At 42.1% G+C, this 22,550-nt stretch overlaps 1 protein-coding gene across 1 annotated transcript; it reads left to right on the top strand.

Annotated features, from left to right (window-relative positions):
* Positions 1 to 6,841: 6,841 nt before the first annotated feature.
* Positions 6,842 to 20,719, top strand: LOC139393704 (tenascin-like). Its single transcript, XM_071142055.1, has 3 exons — positions 6,842 to 7,657; positions 13,223 to 13,492; positions 20,394 to 20,719. Exons 1-3 carry the CDS (start codon positions 7,327 to 7,329, stop codon positions 20,717 to 20,719), a joined length of 927 nt encoding a protein of 308 aa, XP_070998156.1. The 5' UTR covers positions 6,842 to 7,326.
* Positions 20,720 to 22,550: the final 1,831 nt, after the last annotated feature.

Below are 22,550 nucleotides of genomic sequence, written 5' to 3'. Positions count from 1 at the left end.
GGTTATGTTTTTTCCCCATGTCATTTTGTTTGATAAGAAATAATGAAAATAGCCAAAGTATTTCTGACCCCTGAACCTACAGTATAGCGCTACCACCTGAGCTTAGGTTTCCCATCGCTTAAGGTTTGTTAAAATAGAGCCCTAGGTGTTCTAGCTAGAAAATGGGGGACTATGTACAAAAAGTGCTGTCATTCCTAAATGGATGAAAATACCCTCAAATTAAAGGTGACATTGTTTGATTTCAAATGCAAACTTTTAGAATAAAGAGTCAAAAGAATAAAAAATGATTCACTGTCCCAATAATTAAAAAGGGCACTGTATCTCAATGAATGCTTTTCCAAGAGTCTTGAAGGAGTTCCAATATATGCTGAGCACTTGTGTTGGCTACTTTTCCTTCACCTTGCAGTCCAACTCATCCCAAACCATCTCAACTGGTTTGAGGTCGGGTGAAGTTATTAAGGATACTTTGGATAGTGTATCAATACACCCAGTCACTACAATACAGGCGTAATTTCCTAACTCAGTTGCCAGAGAGGAAGGAAACCATTCAGTGATTTTACCATGATGCCAAATGTGAATTTAAAACCATTACAGAGTTGAATTGCTGTGATAGGAGAAAACTGAGGATGGATCAACAACGTTGTAGTTACTCCACAATACTAACCTAAATGACAGACTGAAAAGAAGGAAGCCTGTACAGAATACAAAATATTCCGAAACATGCATCCTGTTTGCAATAAGGCACTTAAGTAAAACTGCAAAAAATGTGGCAAAGAAATGAAATAGAAAGTACAAGTACAAAGCATTATGTTTGTGGCAAATCCATTACAACACATAACTGTATCTCCCTCTTCATATTGTCAAGCCTGGTGGTGGCTGCATCATGCTATGGGTATCCTTCTCATTGTAAAAGAATAAGGATAAAAGTAAATGGAATGCAGCTTTAAGGACAGGTGAAATCCTAGATGAAAACCTGGTTGAGTCTGCTATCCTACAGACATCAGTAGACAAATTCACCTTTCAGCAATAACCTAAAACACAAGGTCAAATATACACTGTAATTGTTACCAAGATGACATTAAATGTTCCCGGGTGGCCTAGTTACATTTTTGACTTAAATATATGGGAAGACTTGAAAATGGCTGTCCAGCAATGATCAACAACCAACTTAACAGAGCTTGAAGAATTAAAAAAATAACAATGTGCAACTATTGTACAATCCAGGTGTGCAAAGATCTTAGAGACTTACTCAGTAATACTCACAGATGTAATTGCTGCCAAAGGTGATCCTAACACCCAGGGGGCTGAAAACGTATGTAAATGAGATATTTCTGTATTTCATTTTCAATAAGTTGGCAAACATTTCTAAAAACATGTTTTCACTTCGTCATTATAGGATATTGTGTGTAGATTTGTAAAACATAATTCATTTTGAATTCAGGCTGTAATACAACTAAATGTGAACTACTGTGTTTGGGATTATAGCACTGTTATCATATACTGATTATTGCTGATCGGACTCATTCATATAAACATAATGACACAACTTTGCAGTACAGGAGAGAAAAGTGTATTGCATCTTTGTTAAAGATGCACAATGTAAAGAATGACTTCTGATTAATTTTTTAAAATCTCTGCATTCTTTCATTGTATAAAAATGGATGCAACATATCTCAGTTAAATGAATAAAGATGTAACACTTCATCATTAAATACTTTTTAAAATAATTGTTTATAGAAAAATTAATTAACACATAAAAAATAAATACAACTCATTGAATGAACAATATTTCTAATTGTGGTGATTTCTCCCAAATAAACTACAATAAGTATGAACACATAGAGAGGAAATGGAAAGCAAAATGACAGAGAGAGAGAGAGAGAGAGAGAGAGAGAGAGAGGTGTAGAAAGAGCAGGTTGAGAGAAAATACGTTCTGGCATTTAATCTTTGTGCTCTTCAGATACACACAAAACCAATCTCTTCATATCATAAACGCATTGAATATAATTCACATTGGGTCTCTGTACCTCTGAACTCATCCCTGAGCTCATTCACTCTCGTCATGTCTGCTTTCTGACAACGTTTTAGGACCATCAGCTCCACAGAGACCTTTGCTTCCACCTGGAGGAACAAAGGAGTAATTACAACTGTCGCAGCGATGACAAAAAATATCATAGGAATACTGTACATTTTCTGGTCTATGTTTGTTGGTATGTTAACAGCATTTAACCACGAGTTGAAGACATTTCAACTTGGTGAACCATTTGAATGTAGAATAAATATTTTAAATAAAGCTTGCGGCGTATGCCAAGATTTGTTGTTATTTCCAGATGTTTTTAATTTATTTGACACCAGAAAAATGACAATTATCAGAACTACATACTCTGGCTCTTAGAAAACGTAGAACTGTTTTTTAAAGAGTCGTTTGAAGCTGAAAGCGCGTCGGTTACAGTTAACGAGACCGTTGAGTGGACAACAGTGAAGTCCAAGAATGGAACAAAAAGTGCTAAGATTGTTGTGGAAAACGAGTCTGATGAATCGTTCCTTGTTGGAATACGCTTTTTTTGGATAACAATGTTAAGGGTGAAAGAGTTGAGGTGTCAAGCAAATCTCTTTTGTGGTGGTGGTGGTGAAGAACATTGAAGGGGCAAGAGGCCACAGTTCTGAAGAAGATGCACCACAACCAGTTGCAAATGTTATACTTCAATCAAGTGATCTGGATACACTTATTGTGAAAAAGGTGGATTTTGTAGAATGTATCGCCACTGTTATTAAATGTACTGCACAAGTGTCCAAGAAGCTGGACATCATTATATCCGCAGCCGATACGTTTTTGGGCCTCCTTGCAATGTAAGGACTACTGTCGCCTGGAAATGTCCCACAATCACATGATCCTTCTGAGCCAGTGTAGGGATGGATACCTGTTAAAAAAATATTATTATTATCCACCTGTACAGTAGGTGGCGGAATGCACATATAATTGTTGCAAATGCCATTATGACAAAGAAGAAGGTACATTTGACAACTATTTTATGTAGGCTGAGGCTTCTCGACAGCGGGAGAAATGGTAGGTTAATAATATTTATATTTTATAAGTCAGGTGTAACATTCTTTAGGAGTCCATTTTTATTTATCCCAACGAAACGTGAAGATAATAGCCCGATTTTCAACTTCTTTCTAATAAACGTCAGGTAAAAACATAAACACCCAACTAGGCCCACTATGGCGGTGTGGCCACAAAGTCTACAAAAGGTTTTCTCTTTTACACGCTGAGATGTGTTTTGTTAAGCCGATATATTATATTTATCCTAAAATAATACATGCTTATGTTGAAAGAAACAATAAGCGATAGTGTTAGTGTATTTCTTGCTAACTTTGATAGGCGGTCATGTCATTGAGTGCTCTATAGGCCTTATTGAGTTCTATTACATTTTTAGTGTCCGAATACCCATCAGATTTGAAGAAAATTGCGGAAAAATATGTAGCCGAAGTCAGGCGACTAAGGATTCATTGTTTTTAATAATTATGACAAATGTTAAGAAACTGTTGAACAATGTAGAGACTTTTGAAATAAGTTACAAAATTACATTTTGTTAGCTGCACTATCCTTACGAACCACATAGCATATCATTACAGCAGTACGTTAGTAGCTACCGAAGTTGGCTACAAATGTATATATTTTTTATTTAGCGGTTATTTAACTAGACAAGTTAGTTAAGAACAAATTCTTATTTACAATAATGGCCTACCCCGTCCAAACCCAAACGACGCTGGGCCAATTGTGCGCTGCCCTATGGGACTCCCAATAACTGGAATCAAACCAGGGTCTGTAGTGATGCCTCTAGCACTGAGATGCAGTGACTTAGACCGCTGCGTCACTCGGGAGCCCCCTCAAATACGTTCAATTTGACAGTAAATTGACTATATGCGGGTTGGTATAATTTGTGGAACGTTCCAACAGGAATCTGTTCCAAAGACTTTAAGTACACGGTTGTCAACAAACAACATGTTCAAAGTAACATGGTCAATTCACGTAGCTAATTAGCTGGCGAATAGGCATCAACTCACCACGTAGCTTATTCTTTATGTTTGTCCACAGGCTACCAGAGTGAGGAAATACTTTTTTCAGAATAAACATGAGTGAAAAAAAGTGAGTGAGTGAAAAAATTAATGAAATAGCCCAGTCCCCACCCGGTAACTTATTTTGCCGCTATACAACTTTATATGCGTTGTTTGTTGGCAACCTTGTTATTTGCAACCTTGTTAACAGATTCCTGTTGGAACGTTCCACAAACTATACCCACCCCTATATGCTATCTAACTACCCAACATTCATTGGCTTGATTACTCACATCATGCTAAGTTAAGTGCTATAGTCTTTGCACATTCTCAATAGACATTGTTAATTCGGGTGTGTTTGTAAATTCGCTCTGGCTATCTACTCTGATTTCAGAGCACTCTCCTCTGAGTGTGCCTGAGCGCAGAATAACTGATGAATTTACGAAGGCTGAACACCCCTTGAATATGACCGGTGTAAGTAATCTTAGGCGAAAAGGCGTTATTAAGTTGTTGCCAGCAGCACAGCTACAGTCACCAATGAGTTGGATAACATGAAAACAGCCTAACCAGCTCAGCTAGAAGTGAATAATATGGCCAGAGTGAGGTGCTCTCTCATTTGTGTCTGGGAGTAGCTACTGTAGCAAGCTAGCCAACGTTAGTCAGTTAGCTTGGGAGCTTGACTGCCGTTGTGAGGCCAGAACGCTTTGATCAACCCTACTACACCCTGGCCGGAGCGTCCAGTGTGCGCTCTGAACTCTCCGGGAGCGAAACGCTCTGAATTTACAAATGGGCAATCTGACAACGCTCTGAATTTACTAACGCCCGGACCGAAATTTGGCACTCCAGATTACATTTACGAACACACCCTAAGTAAGTATTATACAGTATGTTAGTATGCGGCACTGGTTCCCAAACTTTTTATAGTCCTGTACCCCTTCAAACATTCAACCTCCAGCTCTACCCCCTCTAGCACCAGGGTCAGTGCACTCTCAAATGTTGTTTTTGCCATCATTGTAAGCCTGCCACACACACTCTATATGATACATTTATTAAACATAAGAATGAGTGTGAGTTTTTGTCACAACCTGGCTTGTGGGAAGTGACAAAGTGCTCTTACAGGACCAGGGAACAAATAATAATAAATCATTTTGCTCTTTATTTAGCCATCTTACATATAAAACCTTATTTGTTCATCAAATTGTACAAAAAATACATCATCCAGATAGGCCAGCCGTGTGAGAAACTCATCATCATGCAAGCGGTCAGACAAGTGAAAATTATGGTCAGTAAAAACTTTAAGCTCGTCTCTCAATTTAAAAAAAATTGCCCCTTGATAACCAGCACACTTCGTATGTTGTAAAAGCGTTACATGGTCGCTCCCCATATCATTGCATAATGCAGAAAATACACGAGAGTTCAGGGGCCTTGCTTTAACAAAGTTAACCATTTTCACTGTAGTGTCCAAAATGTCTTTCAAGCTGTCAATCATCCTCTCGGTGGATGCTGCAGTGTACCCAAGTGGTGTTGGGAGCAACCACTTGCACGCACGCTACCACTCCACTATGTCTCCCTGTCATGGCTTTTGCACCATCAGTACAGATACCAACACATCTTGACCACCAAAGTCCAATTGATGTCACAAAGCTGTCCAGTACTTAAAAATATCCTCTCCTGTTGTCCTGGTTTCCAGTGGTTTGCAGAAGAGGATGTCTTCCTTAATTGACCCCCCATAAACGTAACAGACATTTACCGGGAGCTGTGCCAGACACGCCACGTCTGTTGACTCATCCAGCTGTAACGCATAGAATTCACTGGCTTGTATGCGAAGCAGTAATTGTTTAAAAACATCTCCATGTCACTGATACGTCGTGAAACAGTGTTTGATGAAGACATTGTATCGTTTTTGGGGCCTTTTCCCCCAGCATTGTCACAATTATTCCTGCTGCTGCGGATGTGGCTAAGTCCTCCACAATAGTTTGGCAATGGACTGTTAGTGGAATTCCCGCGAGAGAGTAACGGTTAATGTAATTGAATGTTCATTATTTCACTAGGCTACATTTATTTGACATTATTTCACTAGATGGTTTCATTTTATTTTTGGCAGTGAACCGAAGCTATTCAGGCGAGGGGAAAAACACCACCCAAATGTACAGCCCTATTGGAGAATCTAAATGGACAGTTTGAAAATGTGAAACACATTTTTATTTGGCATAACCCTGACAGCATTGCCCGTATCCCAGTTTGGGAATAGCCTGTATGGGGTATTCAAACGCAGCTCAGGATTTACTTTTTGTAGCAGGTTGATAAGGAGAAATTATGCAGCAAGTTAGGACAATTAACATAGTAGGTTAGGATAATCGGGTTAAGGTTAGGAAAAGGGTTAGGGTTAACTTAAATGCAAAAAGAAATCAACGTCTGACGTCAATTAGACATCAAATGTATCCCGTCTAGCCATTACCAGGTTCAGGCAGATTGGTGTCCAACTTAAGCCTCGGTCATTTCTACAACGCGGTGTGTTTTCTGCCCCCAGAAAATATAACTTCTTATTAGTTTAAATGTGGATTCCAAAAGTCTTTAAATATGAGGTCCGGTGTCCTTAAAAACAAAAATATGTCTCTTTAAGGGGAATATTTTGTATTTTGAACACTTTTCTTCAGTGGATGTAGTTGTTTTTAACATGTGTTAACTGCTGGGATGAATAATACACTTGTTTTTGTAATTTTACTGTCAATAAAGTCTGTTTTTCTCTCTCTCTCTCATTATTCCTTCCCCAGTGCTGCCCCCTCCTGGTGAATCCATGTCCTGCTGCTGACATCAATATTTGACATAAGTATTTGTGTCTCTGAGCTGTAGTTGTCCTCAGTGGCTGACAGGACCACAGACATTCAGAGTGACCTGGGGGTGTCACGGTGAAACAAGATCATCAAGAGTGAAAGGTGGGCATCATCTTGAAATAAGCAGTCTCAAACCTGATGAAAAGTACCAGTTCAACATGGCTACAGAGGGAGAAGATGGAAGCCAAAGCAGATGGATCTCAGCATCCCTATCCACAGGTACAGTAGGCCTCAGCATCCCTATCCACAGGTACAGTAGGCCTCAGCATCCCTATCCACAGGTACAGTAGGCCTCAGCATCCCTATCCACAGGTACAGTAGGTCTCAGCATCCCTATCCACAGGTACAGTAGGTCTCAGCATCCCTATCCACAGGTACAGTAGGCTAACTTGTGTTTTTATGCAGACTACATCAGTCATTCATTACCAGAGACATGTTTGGACTCTGTCAAAAACAGCACATTCTCTATTCTAAACAAATCTTGGTTTTTGTTCCAGTGGTCACACCCAGAGATTTAAAGGTAGACCATTTGGAAGAGACCTCCTTCACTCTCCACTGGTCCAAGGCTGAAGGGATGGAGAAAGTCCCACAGCGCTTCTTCATATCCAACTGCATCCCAGGAACAGACCCCCTCACAGCCGTTACTGACGACTGCCACAAAACCTTCTCAAACCTGCATCCTGGCACCGAGTACACTGTTAGTGTTGCAACTGTGCTGAGCAATGGGGAACAGAGTGAACCTGTCTCTACAACAGTCTGCACTAGTAAGAGATCTTCCCCTAATTACAGCTCATTGTCTCTTTACCACTAAAGCCTCTCTCCAACCTTTTATCCAGTCTCTCCTCTCTGGGGAGGTTCCCATTGCTTGGAAGGCAGCTACGCTTAGTCCTTTATTTAAAGGAGATCAAGCTGATCCTAACTGTTATAGGCCTATTTCCATTTTGTGCTGTTTATCAGAAGTGTTGGAAAAACTTGTCAATAATCAGCTGACTGACTTTCTTGATGTCTGTAGTATCATCTGGTATGCAATCTGCTTTCCGCTCAGGTTATAGATGTGTCACTGCAACCTTAATGATGTCACCATTGCCCTTGATTCTAAGCAAGGTTGTGCAGCCATCTTTTTTGACTTGGCCAAAGCTTTTGATACGGTAGACCATTCCATTCTTGTGGGCCGGCTAAGGAGTATTGGTGTCTCTGAGGGGTCTTTGGCCTGGTTTGCTAACTACCTCTCTCAAAGAGTGCAGTGTATACAGTCAGAACAGCTTTCTCTACCCTTAACCTTGTTCTGAACATCTCCAAAACAAATGTGGTTTGATAAGAAGAATGCCCCTCTCCCCACAGGTGTCAAGCTCTAAACCCTCAGAGGTAGTAGTCACCTCATACAAGTCCTTAGGAGTATGGCTAGCCGGTATACTGTCCTTCTCTCAGCACATATCAAAGCTGCAGGCTAAAGTTAAATCTAGACTTGGTTAAATCTAGACTTAGTTTCCTCTTTCGTAATCGCTCCTCTTTCACCCCAGCTGCCAAACTAACCCTGATTCAGATGACCATCCTACCCATGCTAGATTACAGAGACATAATTTATAGATCGGCAGGCAAGGGTGGTCTCGAGTGGCTAGATATGCTCTACCATTCGGCCATCAGATTTGCCACCAATACTCCTTACAGGACACATCACTGCACTCTATACTCTATATCATCTCTGTATACCTGTCTCAATGCTTATTTATAAAACCCTCTTAGACCTCACTTCCCCCCCCTCCCTAGCTGAGATATCTACTGCAGCCCTCATCTTCCACATACAACACCTGTTCTGCCAGTCACATTCTGTTAAATGTCTCCAAAGCACACACATCCCTGGGTCACTCCTATTTTCAGTTCGCTGCAGCTAGCGACTGGAATGAGCTGCAACAAACACTCAAACTGGTATCTTCAATCAAAGACTCAGTCATGGACACTCTTACTGACAGTTGTGGCTGATTTCTGCGATGTATTGTTGTCTCTACCGTGCCCTTTGTGCTGTTGTCTGTGCCCAATAATGTTTGTACCATGTTGTATTGCTACCATGCTGTGTTGCCATGTGTTGCTGCTTTGCTATGTTGTCTTAGGTCTCTCTTTATGCAGTATTGTCTCTCTTTATGTAGTGTTGTAGTGTCTCTTGTGTGTGTTGTCTTATATAAATATATTTTTATCCCAGCCCACCGCAGGAGGCGTTTGCTTTTTAGTAGGCCGCCATTGTAAATAAGAATGTTTTTAACTAAGTTGCCTAGTTAAACAAATAAAAAATAAACGAACTACAACAATTGTTACATTACAAATATACATTTTGTTGCTTCTGTTCTGTTTCTAGCTTATTTCTTCCCATATCAAAAGCCCTGGATTTATTCTACTTTTCCATCTGGAAGGTTATAAACATTTAATAAAATGACTAGAACGTTACCGGTGGAAAAGTAGAATGATGTTGCGGTGACCATGAAATTGTTAAATCTATACCAAGAGTTAGAAGTGTCCATCCAAGTATACAGCTATATTCTCATATAGTACACGTTTCTAATTTTGTCAGTCGTTTTCATTTCGAGTTATTGTACTTTTAGCTAGCTAATAATATATTTATAATATTCGTATATCAGAGCCTTTGCTGGTTATAGCTAGTTATGAACCTGGTTGGTTAGCTATCTGCAGATTCATGCAGGGTAGTAACGTCATGCGTTGGGGTTATGGTTCATTTTTTAGCTAGCTACAAGTCTTCGATACGAAAGACTCCACTATGCAAGTTACCATTTAAATAGAATGGTCATGTCACTGCGACAACTGTTGATAGATGTAGCTGGCAAATTCCCTCTAGCTGTCTACTCCGATTTCAGAGCACTCTCGTCTGTGTGCCAGAGGGCAGAATAACTGACCAATTTACGAACGCTCTACACTTGTTGAATGTGTCAGTAAACGTTGGTCATTTAAACATAATTAAATTGTTACCAGCAGCACAGTTACAGTCACCAATGTTCTGGATAACATAAAAACAACCTAACCAGCTCTGCTAGGGCGAGTGAAATGGTCACAGTGAGGTGTTCTCTCATTAATATCTGGATGTAGCTCCTAAACTAGCCAACGTTAGCCAGTTAGCTTGGGTGCTTGACTGCTGCTGTTAGGTCAGAACGCTCGGATCAATCCTACTTTAGGGCCATAGCTTCCAGTGTGCGCTCTGAATTTACAAACGGACATTCTGGCATCGCTCTGAGTTTACGAACACCCAGAGCACACTCTGGCACTCTAGATAAAATTTATGAACACACCGTAGTATAAACCAGCTTTTAGTCTTGAAATGGTTAGCACATGGCCTCACATGTGAATCCCTAAAGAGATGGGTGAGGCTAAAGCTTAACAGGGGGTGAACGATGCTGAATGGGAGTAGACAGAGTATTCAAAGACCATTTTCTCAAAAGTGAGGTTACAAGTTTATGTAGTGTAAGTTATACAACTTTGTAGCTCTGAGTCTCTACTTTTATCCAATGTGAAAAAACACAATTTATTTAGCTACGTAAGACCGAATCGAGCCGGTCAGTCACATATTACCGGCAGTCATGGGTCATGACCTCAGTAATATTCCACATGACTACTGAGTTAAGGTCATCTCTTTTTTGCACTCTGGACATGCTTTGGTAGTACCCAACTTGCAAACTACCAGCAGGTCCTAATGGCTTGGTACTCAGGGCTCTATTGTCCCTGTAACCTCTCTGACGTCAATGCAATCGAAAATCACATCAAACACTTAAACAGTATGTGCTTTTAAAACTCACCTCACTGTGATGAGCAATTTGAAGAAATAAGTTCAATAACAGGTTGAAACTGAATGGAAAACATGGTAATTGTGGATGTAGTTTCAAAGCGCAACAAACACAACGAAATGAACAGCCCTTTCTAAGGTGATAATTCATTCAAAACACACATGAGCATAAGATTTTACGTAGAGGCCTATATGAGCCCCAGCCCCCCCAAAAGTAAAACTGAATTAAAATAATGATTATGTATTCTTCTTACGATAAAATTATATCAAAGAATCGCACGGAACAAGTCTACATGCTATGGCATGGCGCATAGCCAGATAATATACAGTAGAACTCTTCATATCTTGTCTGCTAAATGAACAAGTCTACATGCTATGGCATGGCACATAGCCAGATAATATACAGTAGAACTCTTCATATCTTGTCTGCTAAATGAACAAGTCTACATGCTATGGCATGGCGCATAGCCAGATAATATACAGTAGAACTCTTCATATCTTGTCTGCTAAATGAACAAGTCTACATGCTATGGCATGGCGCATAGCCAGATAATATACAGTAGAACTCTTCATATCTTGTCTGCTAAATGAACAAGTCTACATGCTATGGCATGGCACATAGCCAGATAATATACAGTAGAACTCTTCATATCTTGTCTGCTAAATGAACAAGTCTACATGCTATGGCATGGCGCATAGCCAGATAATATACAGTAGAACTCTTCATATCTTGTCTGCTAAATGAACAAGTCTACAGTCTATGGCATGGCGCATAGCCAGATAATATACAGTAGAACTCTTCATATCTTGTCTGCTAAATGAACAAGTCTACATGCTATGGCATGGCACATAGCCAGATAATATACAGTAGAACTCTTCATATCTTGTCTGCTAAATGAGTAAGCCTACAGTCTATGGCATGGCGCATAGCCAGATAATATACAGTAGAACTCTTCTGTTCTTGTCTGCTAAATGAGTAAGCCTACAGTCTATGGCATGGCGCATAGCCAGATAATATACAGTAGAACTCTTCTGTTCTTCTGAAATACATTTTCTTCATATTATGTTTATTTAGTCCTGCCTAAAATACATCATTGATTTGTGATTTTGTATATTAAATTATTTATTACACTTTAAAAAATGTAGATGTTTCAATGGCACGTATCAGCGGCTTGTAGGTGTTGAGGCCTGGAGATGTTAAACGTGTTTACCATAAAAGTGAAATTGGTCACTGGAAACAACAGGCGGTTATTAGAGACAGGTTTCTATTTGAGCCAGCCGTCTATTTCCTTAATGCACACACCTTTTGCTCATTTGCATAGTTAATTGTTTAATTCCAGCATTCACTTCCAGCATTTTAATAAATATACTAATGTGTTATAATTTACCCGTCACATGTATTTTGTCTTAGTATGCCTTTATTTCAAATAAAAAAATAACTTCCTTGACAGAATATTCTCTTCTTTGACTGTGCATTTTCGGCAGCTGATTTCTTGTGGTCTGTACTCCCGAACTTCACTGTTTTTGTGCTTGCCAGTTAGCAGTGGTCAGCTGTTAACAGCCCATGGCTAGCAGTTTCTTACTGGCAAATTATTCATTAATTATTTAATGTATCGAATCAAACATTAAACCTTGTAAATAATTCATGAATTCACGGTCAATTGCCATGAGACCGGCTGTCTATTGCATGACAATAAACAGCTGACTAAATGTCATGACCTCCACAGCTCTAGGTAAAACATCTTCTTAAAACATTATGGCAATCCTTAGTGCAACACCTAGCAGCCTAATCAAGAGATGTTGGCCTTTTGTGGAGGCTGAAAGAGGCCTAGTTCAGACATTATCTGAGAGGAAGTTATGTATCTCTTTATTGAAAGCTGGGGGACTTTCTTTTTTTACAACTTTTACATTTTTCAGATTATTTAACTTAGGAGAAATGTTAAGTGGGACATCTGTTAAACATTTAATTACATTTGAGTGTACGACACATTTTGCCCCCAGAACAGCCTCAATCCATCAGGGCATGGACTCTACTAGGTGTTGAAAGCGTTCTACAGGGATTCTGGCCCATGTTGACTCCAATTCTTTCCACAGTTGTCAAGTTGGCTGGATGTCCTTTGGGTGGTGGAACATTCTTGATACACATGGGAAACTGTTGAGCGTGAAAAACCCAGCAGCGTTGCAGTTCTTGACCCAAACTTATGCTCTTGGCACATACCATACCCCGTTCAAAGGCACTTAAATATTTCTGTCTTGCCCATTCACCCTCTGAATGGCACACACACAAAATCCTTCTTTAACCTGTCTCCTTCTTTAACCTGTCTCCTTCTTTAACCTGTCTCCTTTTTTAACCTGTCTCCTCTCCTTCATCTACACTGATTGAAGTGGATTTAACAAGTGACATTAATAAGGGATCATAACTTTAATGTGGATTCAACTGGTCAGTCTGTCATGAAAAGAGCAGGTATCCTTAATGTTTTGTACACTCAGTGTATATCTGGAGTTAAACTGTAACCCTGACAATAATGTATTTATTTTCCCTTAGTACTTCCTGCTCCAGACCAGCTGACTGTTGATTCAGTGGACATCACATCAGCTGCTGTTAGCTGGAGCCAGCCAGCAGAATTGGACCAAACCCGACATCATTACCAGATCTCCTATCGCTGTTCAGGGACAGAACCACACATCACTACCACATCTTCACCCAGCATCACTCTCTCTGACCTGCAACCTGCTACTGAATACTCTGTCACTGTCTGCACTGTGCTGGAAAAGGGAAAGCAAAGTCAACTGGTGTTAACGACCCTCACCACAGGTAACTACCCTACTTAAGTATTAGTTCTGGTTATTAAAATGACTGTATGTGAATTCCCCAGACCTCAAAATGCAGTTTGGTGCTGAAAACAATGAATGTTTATAATATCTGAGTTCATGCTTTATTCCATTTCTGTGAGTCATCAGTGGTGGTGTCAGAGTCCTTCAAGAACAGTGGGTTTGGAGTCAGGTGCAGAGAGCAGAGGGTTCGAATAAATGTATATTTATTATTACCGGGAAAAAACGGTCACGCCAAAAACACAAGGCGCATTAACTGACCGGCCCATACACAGGACCATACACAGGACCATACACAGGACCATACACAGGACCATACACACAGGACCATACACAGGACCATACACAGGACCATACACAGGACCATACACAGGACCATAAACAGGACCATACACAGGACCCAAAACTGTCTGGAGAAACAAAACACAAAGGAACATCCACAAACTAACAGCATAGCAATCCCGCACAAACCTAGGCGGGCCTAACAGGCTTAAATAGACAAACATCAAGAAACACAGAAAGGAACAGGTGCAACTAATAAGACCAAACTAACAGAAAAGGAAAAAGGGATCGGTGGCGGCTAGTAGACCGGTGACAACGACCGCCGAGCACCGCCCGAACAGGCAGGGGAGACACCTTCGGTGGGAGTTGTGACAGGTTGAAAAAGTAACCATTTGTCATACTTGAGTAAAAGTAAAGATAATAGAAAATGACTCGAGTATAGAGTCACGCAGTAAAATACTACTTGAGTAAAGTCTAAAAGTATTTGGTTTTAAAGATACTCAAAAGTAAAAGTATAAATAATTTCAGATGGAACCATTTTTATTTTTTTACAGATAGCCAGGGGTACACTCCAACACTCAGACATCATTTCAGATTAGGGTGTCCGCCAGATCAGAGGCAGTAGGGATGATCACTTGATAAGTGTGTGAATTACAATATTTTCCTGTCCTTCTATGTATTCAAAATGTAACGAGTACTTTTGTGTATCAGGGAAAATGTATGGAGTAAAAAAGTATGTTATTTTCTTAAGGGATGTAGTGAAGTAAAAGTAGTCAAACATAAATAGTAAAGTAAAGTACAGATACCTTAACTACTTAAGTAGTACTTTCAAGTAATTTTATTAGTACTTTCAAGTATTTTTATTAGTACTTTCAAGTATTTTTTATGTAAGTACGTTACACCACTGTGAGTCATTATGTCAAGGAGTTGATCTGCTTGCTTTAACTTTATCCAAAGTACAGCGTAAAACACTTGTTATTGTGGAGAGGATTTATAATCACAGCATTCTTTTAATTTATATGAATTTATGAATATAAATCAAATCAGTTTATTTGTCACGTGCGCCGAATACTTCTCCAAGAGATCGCATAGCAGTTCAGACGTCTTTTGTCCTCGTCTTGTCGTGTCCTGTATATATATATATTTACAACTTTTTTCACATACATTTTATTTTTATTTTCCATCAACTCATCTTCTAAACACTCTCCTGCAACCAGCCTCACCAATTTATATTTATAAAAAAGTATTATTTACCTCAGATCTGTAATCCTCCAAGAAGCTAGCCAGAAACTCCAAGAAGCTAGCCAGAAACTAGCCAGAAGCTAGCCAGGAGCTAGCCCAGAAGCTAATCCAGAAGCTAATCAGAAGCTAGTTAGCTTCTTTACTGGCAAATCGTTAGTATTCAGCTAACCACGGTTTGTGGTCATCAGCTATCCTTTAGCTTGAAAATCCATCGAAAATCTATCGCCAGTTTTGTACGGCGCAGCGCGGCTCGGAACGGAACATACCGGACCAATTTCTCTCTCCATGTCCCTGGATTTCAACTGCTCTCTGGACATTCATACCCGGATCTCACAGCTAGCTAGCTGCTATCCGTGTGACAGTCGGCTTTCGTCGATTCCGGAGCAATCATCGATTGTTCCGGTGCTAGCCAGCTCCGTCAATCACTCCTGAGTTCCATCATTCACTCCTGGGCTGCAGTCACCTATCTGGACCCGTTTCACTGCCTACGCGGAGCCCCACCGGGCCTTCACAACTGGACTGCCGACGTTATCTACCTGAATGAGATCCGGCTGGCTCCTCTGTCGCGACGTTACCTGAACGCCCATCTGCGGCCCGCTAACCGTTAGCTGTCTTACCGGCTGCTATCTGAATAGACAATCGGACAATTTATTTATTTTTATTATTATTATGTTTTCTTCTCGGGCCTCTATAACTATATCTATTGTTCTTATTTTTGTTGTTGTTGTGTGATTTGGATTAATCCCCTCTACCTCACGGAACCCCACTAATCTACTGACCGAACGCAAGAGGTGGCTAACAACAGACTCCATCCTATGCTAGCTTGCTACCGGTTGGCCTGGCTAGCTGTCTAAATCGCCGTGACCCTCAACCAACCTCTCCACTCACTGGACCCTTTTGATCACTCGACTAAGCATGCCTCTCCTTAATGTCAATATGTCTTGTCCATTGCTGTTCTGGTTAGTGTTTATTGGCTTATTTCACTGTAGAGCCTCTAGTCCTGCTCACTATACCTTATCCAACCTATTAGTTCCACCACCCACACATGCAATGACATCTCCTGGTTTCAATGATGTTTCTAGAGACAATATCTCTCTCTTCATCACTCAATACCTAGGTTTACCTCCACTGTATTCACATCCTACCTTACCTTTGTCTGTACATTATACCTTGATGCTATTTTATCGCCCCCAGAAACCTCCTTTTACTCTCTGTTCCAGACGTTCTAGACGACCAATTCTTATTGCTTTTAGCCGCACCCTTATTCTACTCCTCCTATGTTCCTCTGGCGATGTAGAGGTGAATCCAGGCCCTGCAGTGCCTAGCTCCACTCCTATTCCCCAGGCGCTCTCTTTTGACGACTTCTGTAACCGTAATAGCCTTGGTTTCATGCATGTTAACATTAGAAGCCTCCTCCCTAAGTTTGTTCTATTCACTGCTTTAGCACACTCTGCCAACCCGGATGTTCTAGCTGTGTCTGAATCCTGGCTCAGGAAGACCACCAAAAATTCAGACATTTTAATTCCAAACTACAACATTTTCAGACAAGATAGAACTGCCAAAGGGGGCGGTGTTGCAATCTACTGCAAAGATAGCCTGCAGAGTTCTGTCCTACTATCCAGGTCTGTACCCAAACAATTTGAACTTCTACTTTTAAAAATCCACCTCTCTAAAAACAAGTCTCTCACCGTTGCCGCCTGCTATAGACCACCCTCTGCCCCCAGCTGTGCTCTGGACACCATATGTGAACTGATTGCCCCCCATTTATCTTCAGAGCTCGTGCTGCTAGGCGACCTAAACTGGAACATGCTTAACACCCCAGCCATCCTACAATCTAAACTTGATGCCCTCAATCTCACACAAATTATCAATGAACCTACCAGGTACCTCCCCAAAGCCTTAAACACGGGCACCCTCATAGATATCATCCTAACCAACTTCCCCTCTAAATACACCTCTGCTGTCTTCAACCAAGATCTCAGCGATCACTGCCTCATTGCCTGCATCCGTAATGGGTCAGCGGTCAAACGACCTCCTCTCATCACTGTAAAACGCTCCCTGAAACACTTCAGCGAGCAGGCCTTTCTAATCGACCTGGCCGGGGTATCCTGGAAGGATATTGACCTCATCCCGTCAGTAGAGGATGCCTGGATATTTTTTAAAAATGCCTTCCTAACCATCTTAAATAAACATGCCCCATTCAAGAAATTTAGAACCAGGAACAGATATAGCCCTTGGTTCTCCCCAGACCTGACTGCCCTTAACCAACACAAAAACATCCTATGGCGTTCTGCATTAGCATCGAACAGCCCCCGTGATATGCAGCTGTTCAGGGAAGCTAGAAACCATTATACACAGGCAGTTAGAAAAGCCAAGGCTAGCTTTTTCAAGCAGAAATTTGCTTCTTGCAACACTAACTCAAAAAAGTTCTGGGACACTGTAAAGTCCATGGAGAATAAGAACACCTCCTCCCAGCTGCCCACTGCACTGAAGATAGGTAACACTGTCACCACTGATAAATCCACCATAATTGAACATTTCAATAAGCATTTTTCTACTGCTGGCCATGCTTTCCACCTGGCTACTCCTACCCCTGTCAACAGCACTGCACCCCCAACAGCAACTCGCCCAAGCCTTCCCCATTTCTCCTTCTCCCAAATCCATTCAGCTGATGTTCTGAAAGAGCTGCAAATATCTGGACCCCTACAAATCAGCCGGGCTAGACAATCTGGACCCTTTCTTTCTAAAATTATCTGCCGAAATTGTTGCCACCCCTATTACTAGCCTGTTCAACCTCTCTTTCGTGTCGTCTGAGATTCCCATAGATTGGAAAGCAGCTGCGGTCATCCCCCTCTTCAAAGGGGGGGACACTCTTGACCCAAACTGCTACAGACCTATATCTATCCTACCATGCCTTTCTAAGGTCTTCGAAAGCCAAGTCAACAAACAGATTACCGACCATTTTGAATCTCACCATACCTTCTCTGCTATGCAATCTGGTTTCAGAGCTGGTCATGGGTGCACCTCAGCCACGCTCAAGGTCCTAAACGATATCTTAACCGCCATCGATAAGAAACATTACTGTGCAGCCGTATTCATTGATCTGGCCAAGGCTTTCGACTCTGTCAATCACCACATCCTCATCGGCAGACTCAACAGCCTTGGTTTCTCAAATGATTGCCTCGCCTGGTTCACCAACTACTTCTCTGATAGAGTTCAGTGTGTCAAATCGGAGGGTCTGTTGTCCGGACCTCTGGCAGTCTCTATGGGGGTGCCACAGGGTTAAATTCTTGGACCGACTCTCTTCTCTGTATACATCAATGAGGTCGCTCTTGCTGCTGGTGAGTCTCTGATCCACCTCTACGCAGACGACACCATTCTGTATACTTCCGGCCCTTCTTTGGACACTGTGTTAACAACCCTCCAGGCAAGCTTCAATGCCATACAACTCTCCTTCCGTGGCCTCCAATTGCTCTTAAATACAAGTAAAACTAAATGCATGCTCTTCAACCGATCGCTACCTGCACCTACCCGCCTGTCCAACATCACTACTCTGAACGGCTCTGACTTAGAATACGTGGACAACTACAAATACTTAGGTGTCTGGTTAGACTGTAAACTCTCCTTCCAGACCCATATCAAACATCTCCAATCTCCAATCTCCAAAGTTAAATCTAGAATTGGCTTCCTATTTCGCAACAAAGCATCCTTCACTCATGCTGCCAAACATACCCTTGTAAAACTGACCATCCTACCAATCCTCGACTTTGGCGATGTCATTTACAAAATAGCCTCCAATACCCTACTCAACAAATTGGATGCAGTCTATCACAGTGCAATCCGTTTTGTCACCAAAGCCCCATATACTACCCACCATTGCGACCTGTACGCTCTCGTTGGCTGGCCCTCGCTTCATACTCGTCGCCAAACCCACTGGCTCCATGTCATCTACAAGACCCTGCTAGGTAAAGTCCCCCCTTATCTCAGCTCGCTGGTCACCATAGCATCTCCCACCTGTAGCACACGCTCCAGCAGGTATATCTCTCTAGTCACCCCCAAAACCAATTCTTTCTTTGTCCGCCTCTCTTTCCAGTTCTCTGCTGCCAATGACTGGAACGAACTACAAAAATCTCTGAAACTGGAAACACTTATCTCCCTCACTAGCTTTAAGCACCAACTGTCAGAGCAGCTCACAGATTACTGCACCTGTACATAGCCCACCTATAATTTAGCCCTATCAACTACCTCTTTCCCAACTGTATTTAATTTATTTATTTATTTTGCTCCTTTGCACCCCATTATTTTTATTTCTACTTTGCACATTCTTCCATTGCAAAACTACCATTCCAGTGTTTTACTTGCTATATTGTATTTACCTTGCCACCAAGGCCTTTTTTGCCTTTACCTCCCTTCTCACCTCATTTGCTCACATTGTATATAGACTTGTTTATACTTTATTATTGACTGTATGTTTGTTTTACTCCATGTGTAACTCTGTGTTGTTGTATCTGTCGAACTGCTTTGCTTTATCTTGGCCAGGTCGCAATTGTAAATGAGAACTTGTTCTCAACTTGCCTACCTGGTTAAATAAAGGTAAAATAAATAAATAAATAAATAAACTTACAAGCCCTTAACCAACAGTGACATTTTTAAGTAAAAAAAATATATTAGGTAAACAATAGATTAGACGTTTTTTTTATCTGTCATCTGCAAACTTAATGATGCTGTTGGTGACGTGCCTGGCCTGCAGTCACGGGTGAACAGGGAGTACAGGAGGGTACTGAGCACGCACCCCTGAGGGGCTCCAGTGTTGAGGATCAGCGTGGCAGATGTGTTGCTACCTACCCTTACCACCTGGGGGCCCGTCAGGAAGTCCAGGTGTGGGACGGCCCGTCAGGAAGTCCAGGCGTGGGGGACGGCCCGTCAGGAAGTCCAGGCGTGGGACGGCCCGTCAGGAAGTCCAGGCGTGGGGGACGGCCCGTCAGGAAGTCCAGGCGTGGGACGGCCCGTCAGGAAGTCCAGGCGTGGGACGGCCCGTCAGGAAGTCCGGGGGGGGCGTCAGGAAGTCCAGGCGTGGGACGGCCCGTCAGGAAGTCCGGGGGGGGTGGGGGGGCGTCAGGAAGTCCAGGCGTGGGACGGCGCCGGAAGAAATGGTGCCGGAATAGCAGAAACACTTCATTTTTGTTACATTACAAATCAGCGTCTCTTGTGACTTCTGCTTTAGCTTATTTCTTCCCATATCAAAAGGAATTGCAAACTGGCTTTTTCTATTTTTTAAACTACTATTCTACTTTTCCTATTGTAGTCTATTTCTGTAGTTAAACGATAACACTGACAATAATGTGTTTATTTTCCCTTAGTACTTCCTGCTCCAGACCAGCTGACTGTTGATTCAGTGGACACCACATCAGCTGCTGTTAGCTGGAGCCAGCCACCAGGATTGGACCAAACCCGACATCATTACCAGATCTCCTATCGCTGTTCAGGGACAGAACCACACATCACTACCACATCTTCACCCAGCATCACTCTCTCTGACCTGAAACCTGCGACTGAATACTCTGTCACTGTCTGCACTGTGCTGGAAAAGGGAAAGCAAAGTCAACTGGTGTCAACAACCTTCACCACAAGTAAGGAAGTCAAATACGTCAAGTTTGTCACCAGACATAAAATTATCGAACCTTAACTAGTTATAAAATAACTATGAACTAATCATAATGGATATGTCAGCATGGGATGTTAAGGTCCAGTATCCTTCCTGATGAGAAATATGATGGTGAATTCCCCAGATCTCAACATGCAGTTTGGTGCTGAAGTTAATCAAAGTTTTTTATAGTGTCTGAATTCTTGCTTTCTTCGATTAGTGTGAATAATTATGTCAAGGAGTTGATCTGCCTTTGCTTACTATAACTTTATCAGTAGTGCAGTGTTAAACACTATTGCGGAGAGGATTTAGAACTGCAGTGTTTTTTGCTTTGTTGCCATGGTGACAACAATGTAGCAGTGAAGTTGATAAATGCATATATAACCTCTGTTGTGACTTCTGCTTTAGTTTATTTCTTCCCTTCCCATTACCCTCATAAAACTGACGGTCCTACCGATCCTTGTCTTCCACGATGTCATTTACAAAATAGCCTCCAACACTCTACTCAGCAAATTGGATGCAGTCTATCACAGCGTCATCCGTTTTGTCACTAAAGCCCCATATACTCCCCACCACTGTGACCTGTATGTTCTCTTTGGCTGGTCTTCGCAACATATTCGTCGCCAAACCCACTGGCTCCAGGTCATCTATAACTCTTTGCTAGGTAAAGCTCCTCCTTATCTCAGCTCGTTGGTCACCATAGCAACACCCACCCCTAGCACACGCTTCAGCAGGTGTATTTCACTGGTCACCATAGCAACACCCACCCGTAGCACACGCTTCAGCAGGTGTAGTTCACTGGTCACCATAGCAACACCCACCCGTAGCACACACTTCAGAAGGTGTATTTCACTGGTCACCATAGCAACACCCACCCGTAGCACGCACTTCAGCAGGTGTATTTCACTGGTCACCATAGCAACACCCACCCGTAGCACACACTTCAGCAGGTGTATTTCACTGGTCACCATAGCAACACCCACCCGTAGCACACGCTTCAGCAGGTGTATTTCACTGGTCACCATAGCAACACCCACCCGTAGCACGCACTTCAGCAGGTGTATTTCACTGGTCACCATAGCAACACCCACCCGTAGCACACACTTCAGCAGGTGTATTTCACTGGTCACCATAGCAACACCCACCCGTAGCACGCACTTCAGCAGGTGTATTTCACTGGTCACCATAGCAACACCCACCCGTAGCACACGCTTCAGCAGGTGTATTTCACTGGTCACCATAGCAACACCTACCCGTAGCACGCACTTCAGCAGGTGTATTTCACTGGTCACCATAGCAACACCCACCCGTAGCACACACTTCAGCAGGTGTATTTCACTGGTCACCATAGCAACACCCACCCGTAGCACGCACTTCAGCAGGTGTATTTCACTGGTCACCATAGCAACACCCACCCGTAGCACACGCTTCAGCAGGTGTATTTCACTGGTCACCATAGCAACACCCACCCGTAGCACGCACTTCAGCAGGTGTATTTCACTGGTCACCATAGCAACACCCACCCGTAGCACGCACTTCAGCAGGTGTATTTCACTGGTCACCATAGCAACACCCACCCGTAGCACACACTTCAGCAGGTGTATTTCACTGGTCACCATAGCAACACCCACCCGTAGCACACGCTTCAGCAGGTGTATTTCACTGGTCACCCCCAAAGCCAACACCTCTTTTTGCTGCCTTGCCTTCCAGTTCTCTGCTGCCAATGACTGGAACGAATTGCAAAAATGACTGAAGTTATATCTCCCTCACTGACTTTAAGCGTCAGCTGTCAGAGCAGCTTATCGATCGCTGCAGCTGTACACAGCCCATCTGTAAATAGCCCATCCAACCAACTACCTACCTCATCCAATAT

The sequence above is a fragment of the Oncorhynchus clarkii genome, unplaced genomic scaffold (assembly GCF_045791955.1).
Source record: "Oncorhynchus clarkii lewisi isolate Uvic-CL-2024 unplaced genomic scaffold, UVic_Ocla_1.0 unplaced_contig_5644_pilon_pilon, whole genome shotgun sequence".
Lineage (NCBI taxonomy): Eukaryota > Metazoa > Chordata > Actinopteri > Salmoniformes > Salmonidae > Oncorhynchus > Oncorhynchus clarkii.
Note: the sequence above shows the minus strand (reverse complement) of the source record. Positions and strands in the feature narration are given on the sequence as shown.

Coding starts and splice junctions, on each gene's coding strand:
- LOC139393704 (XM_071142055.1), top strand. CDS start 7,327: ATGTTTGGACTCTGTCAAAAACAGCACATTCTCTATTCTAAACAAATC. Junction 7,658..13,222: donor CTCTACAACAGTCTGCACTA/GTAAGAGATCTT, acceptor ATTTTCCCTTAG/TACTTCCTGCTCCAGACCAG. Junction 13,493..20,393: donor GTTAACGACCCTCACCACAG/GTAACTACCCTA, acceptor ATTTTCCCTTAG/TACTTCCTGCTCCAGACCAG.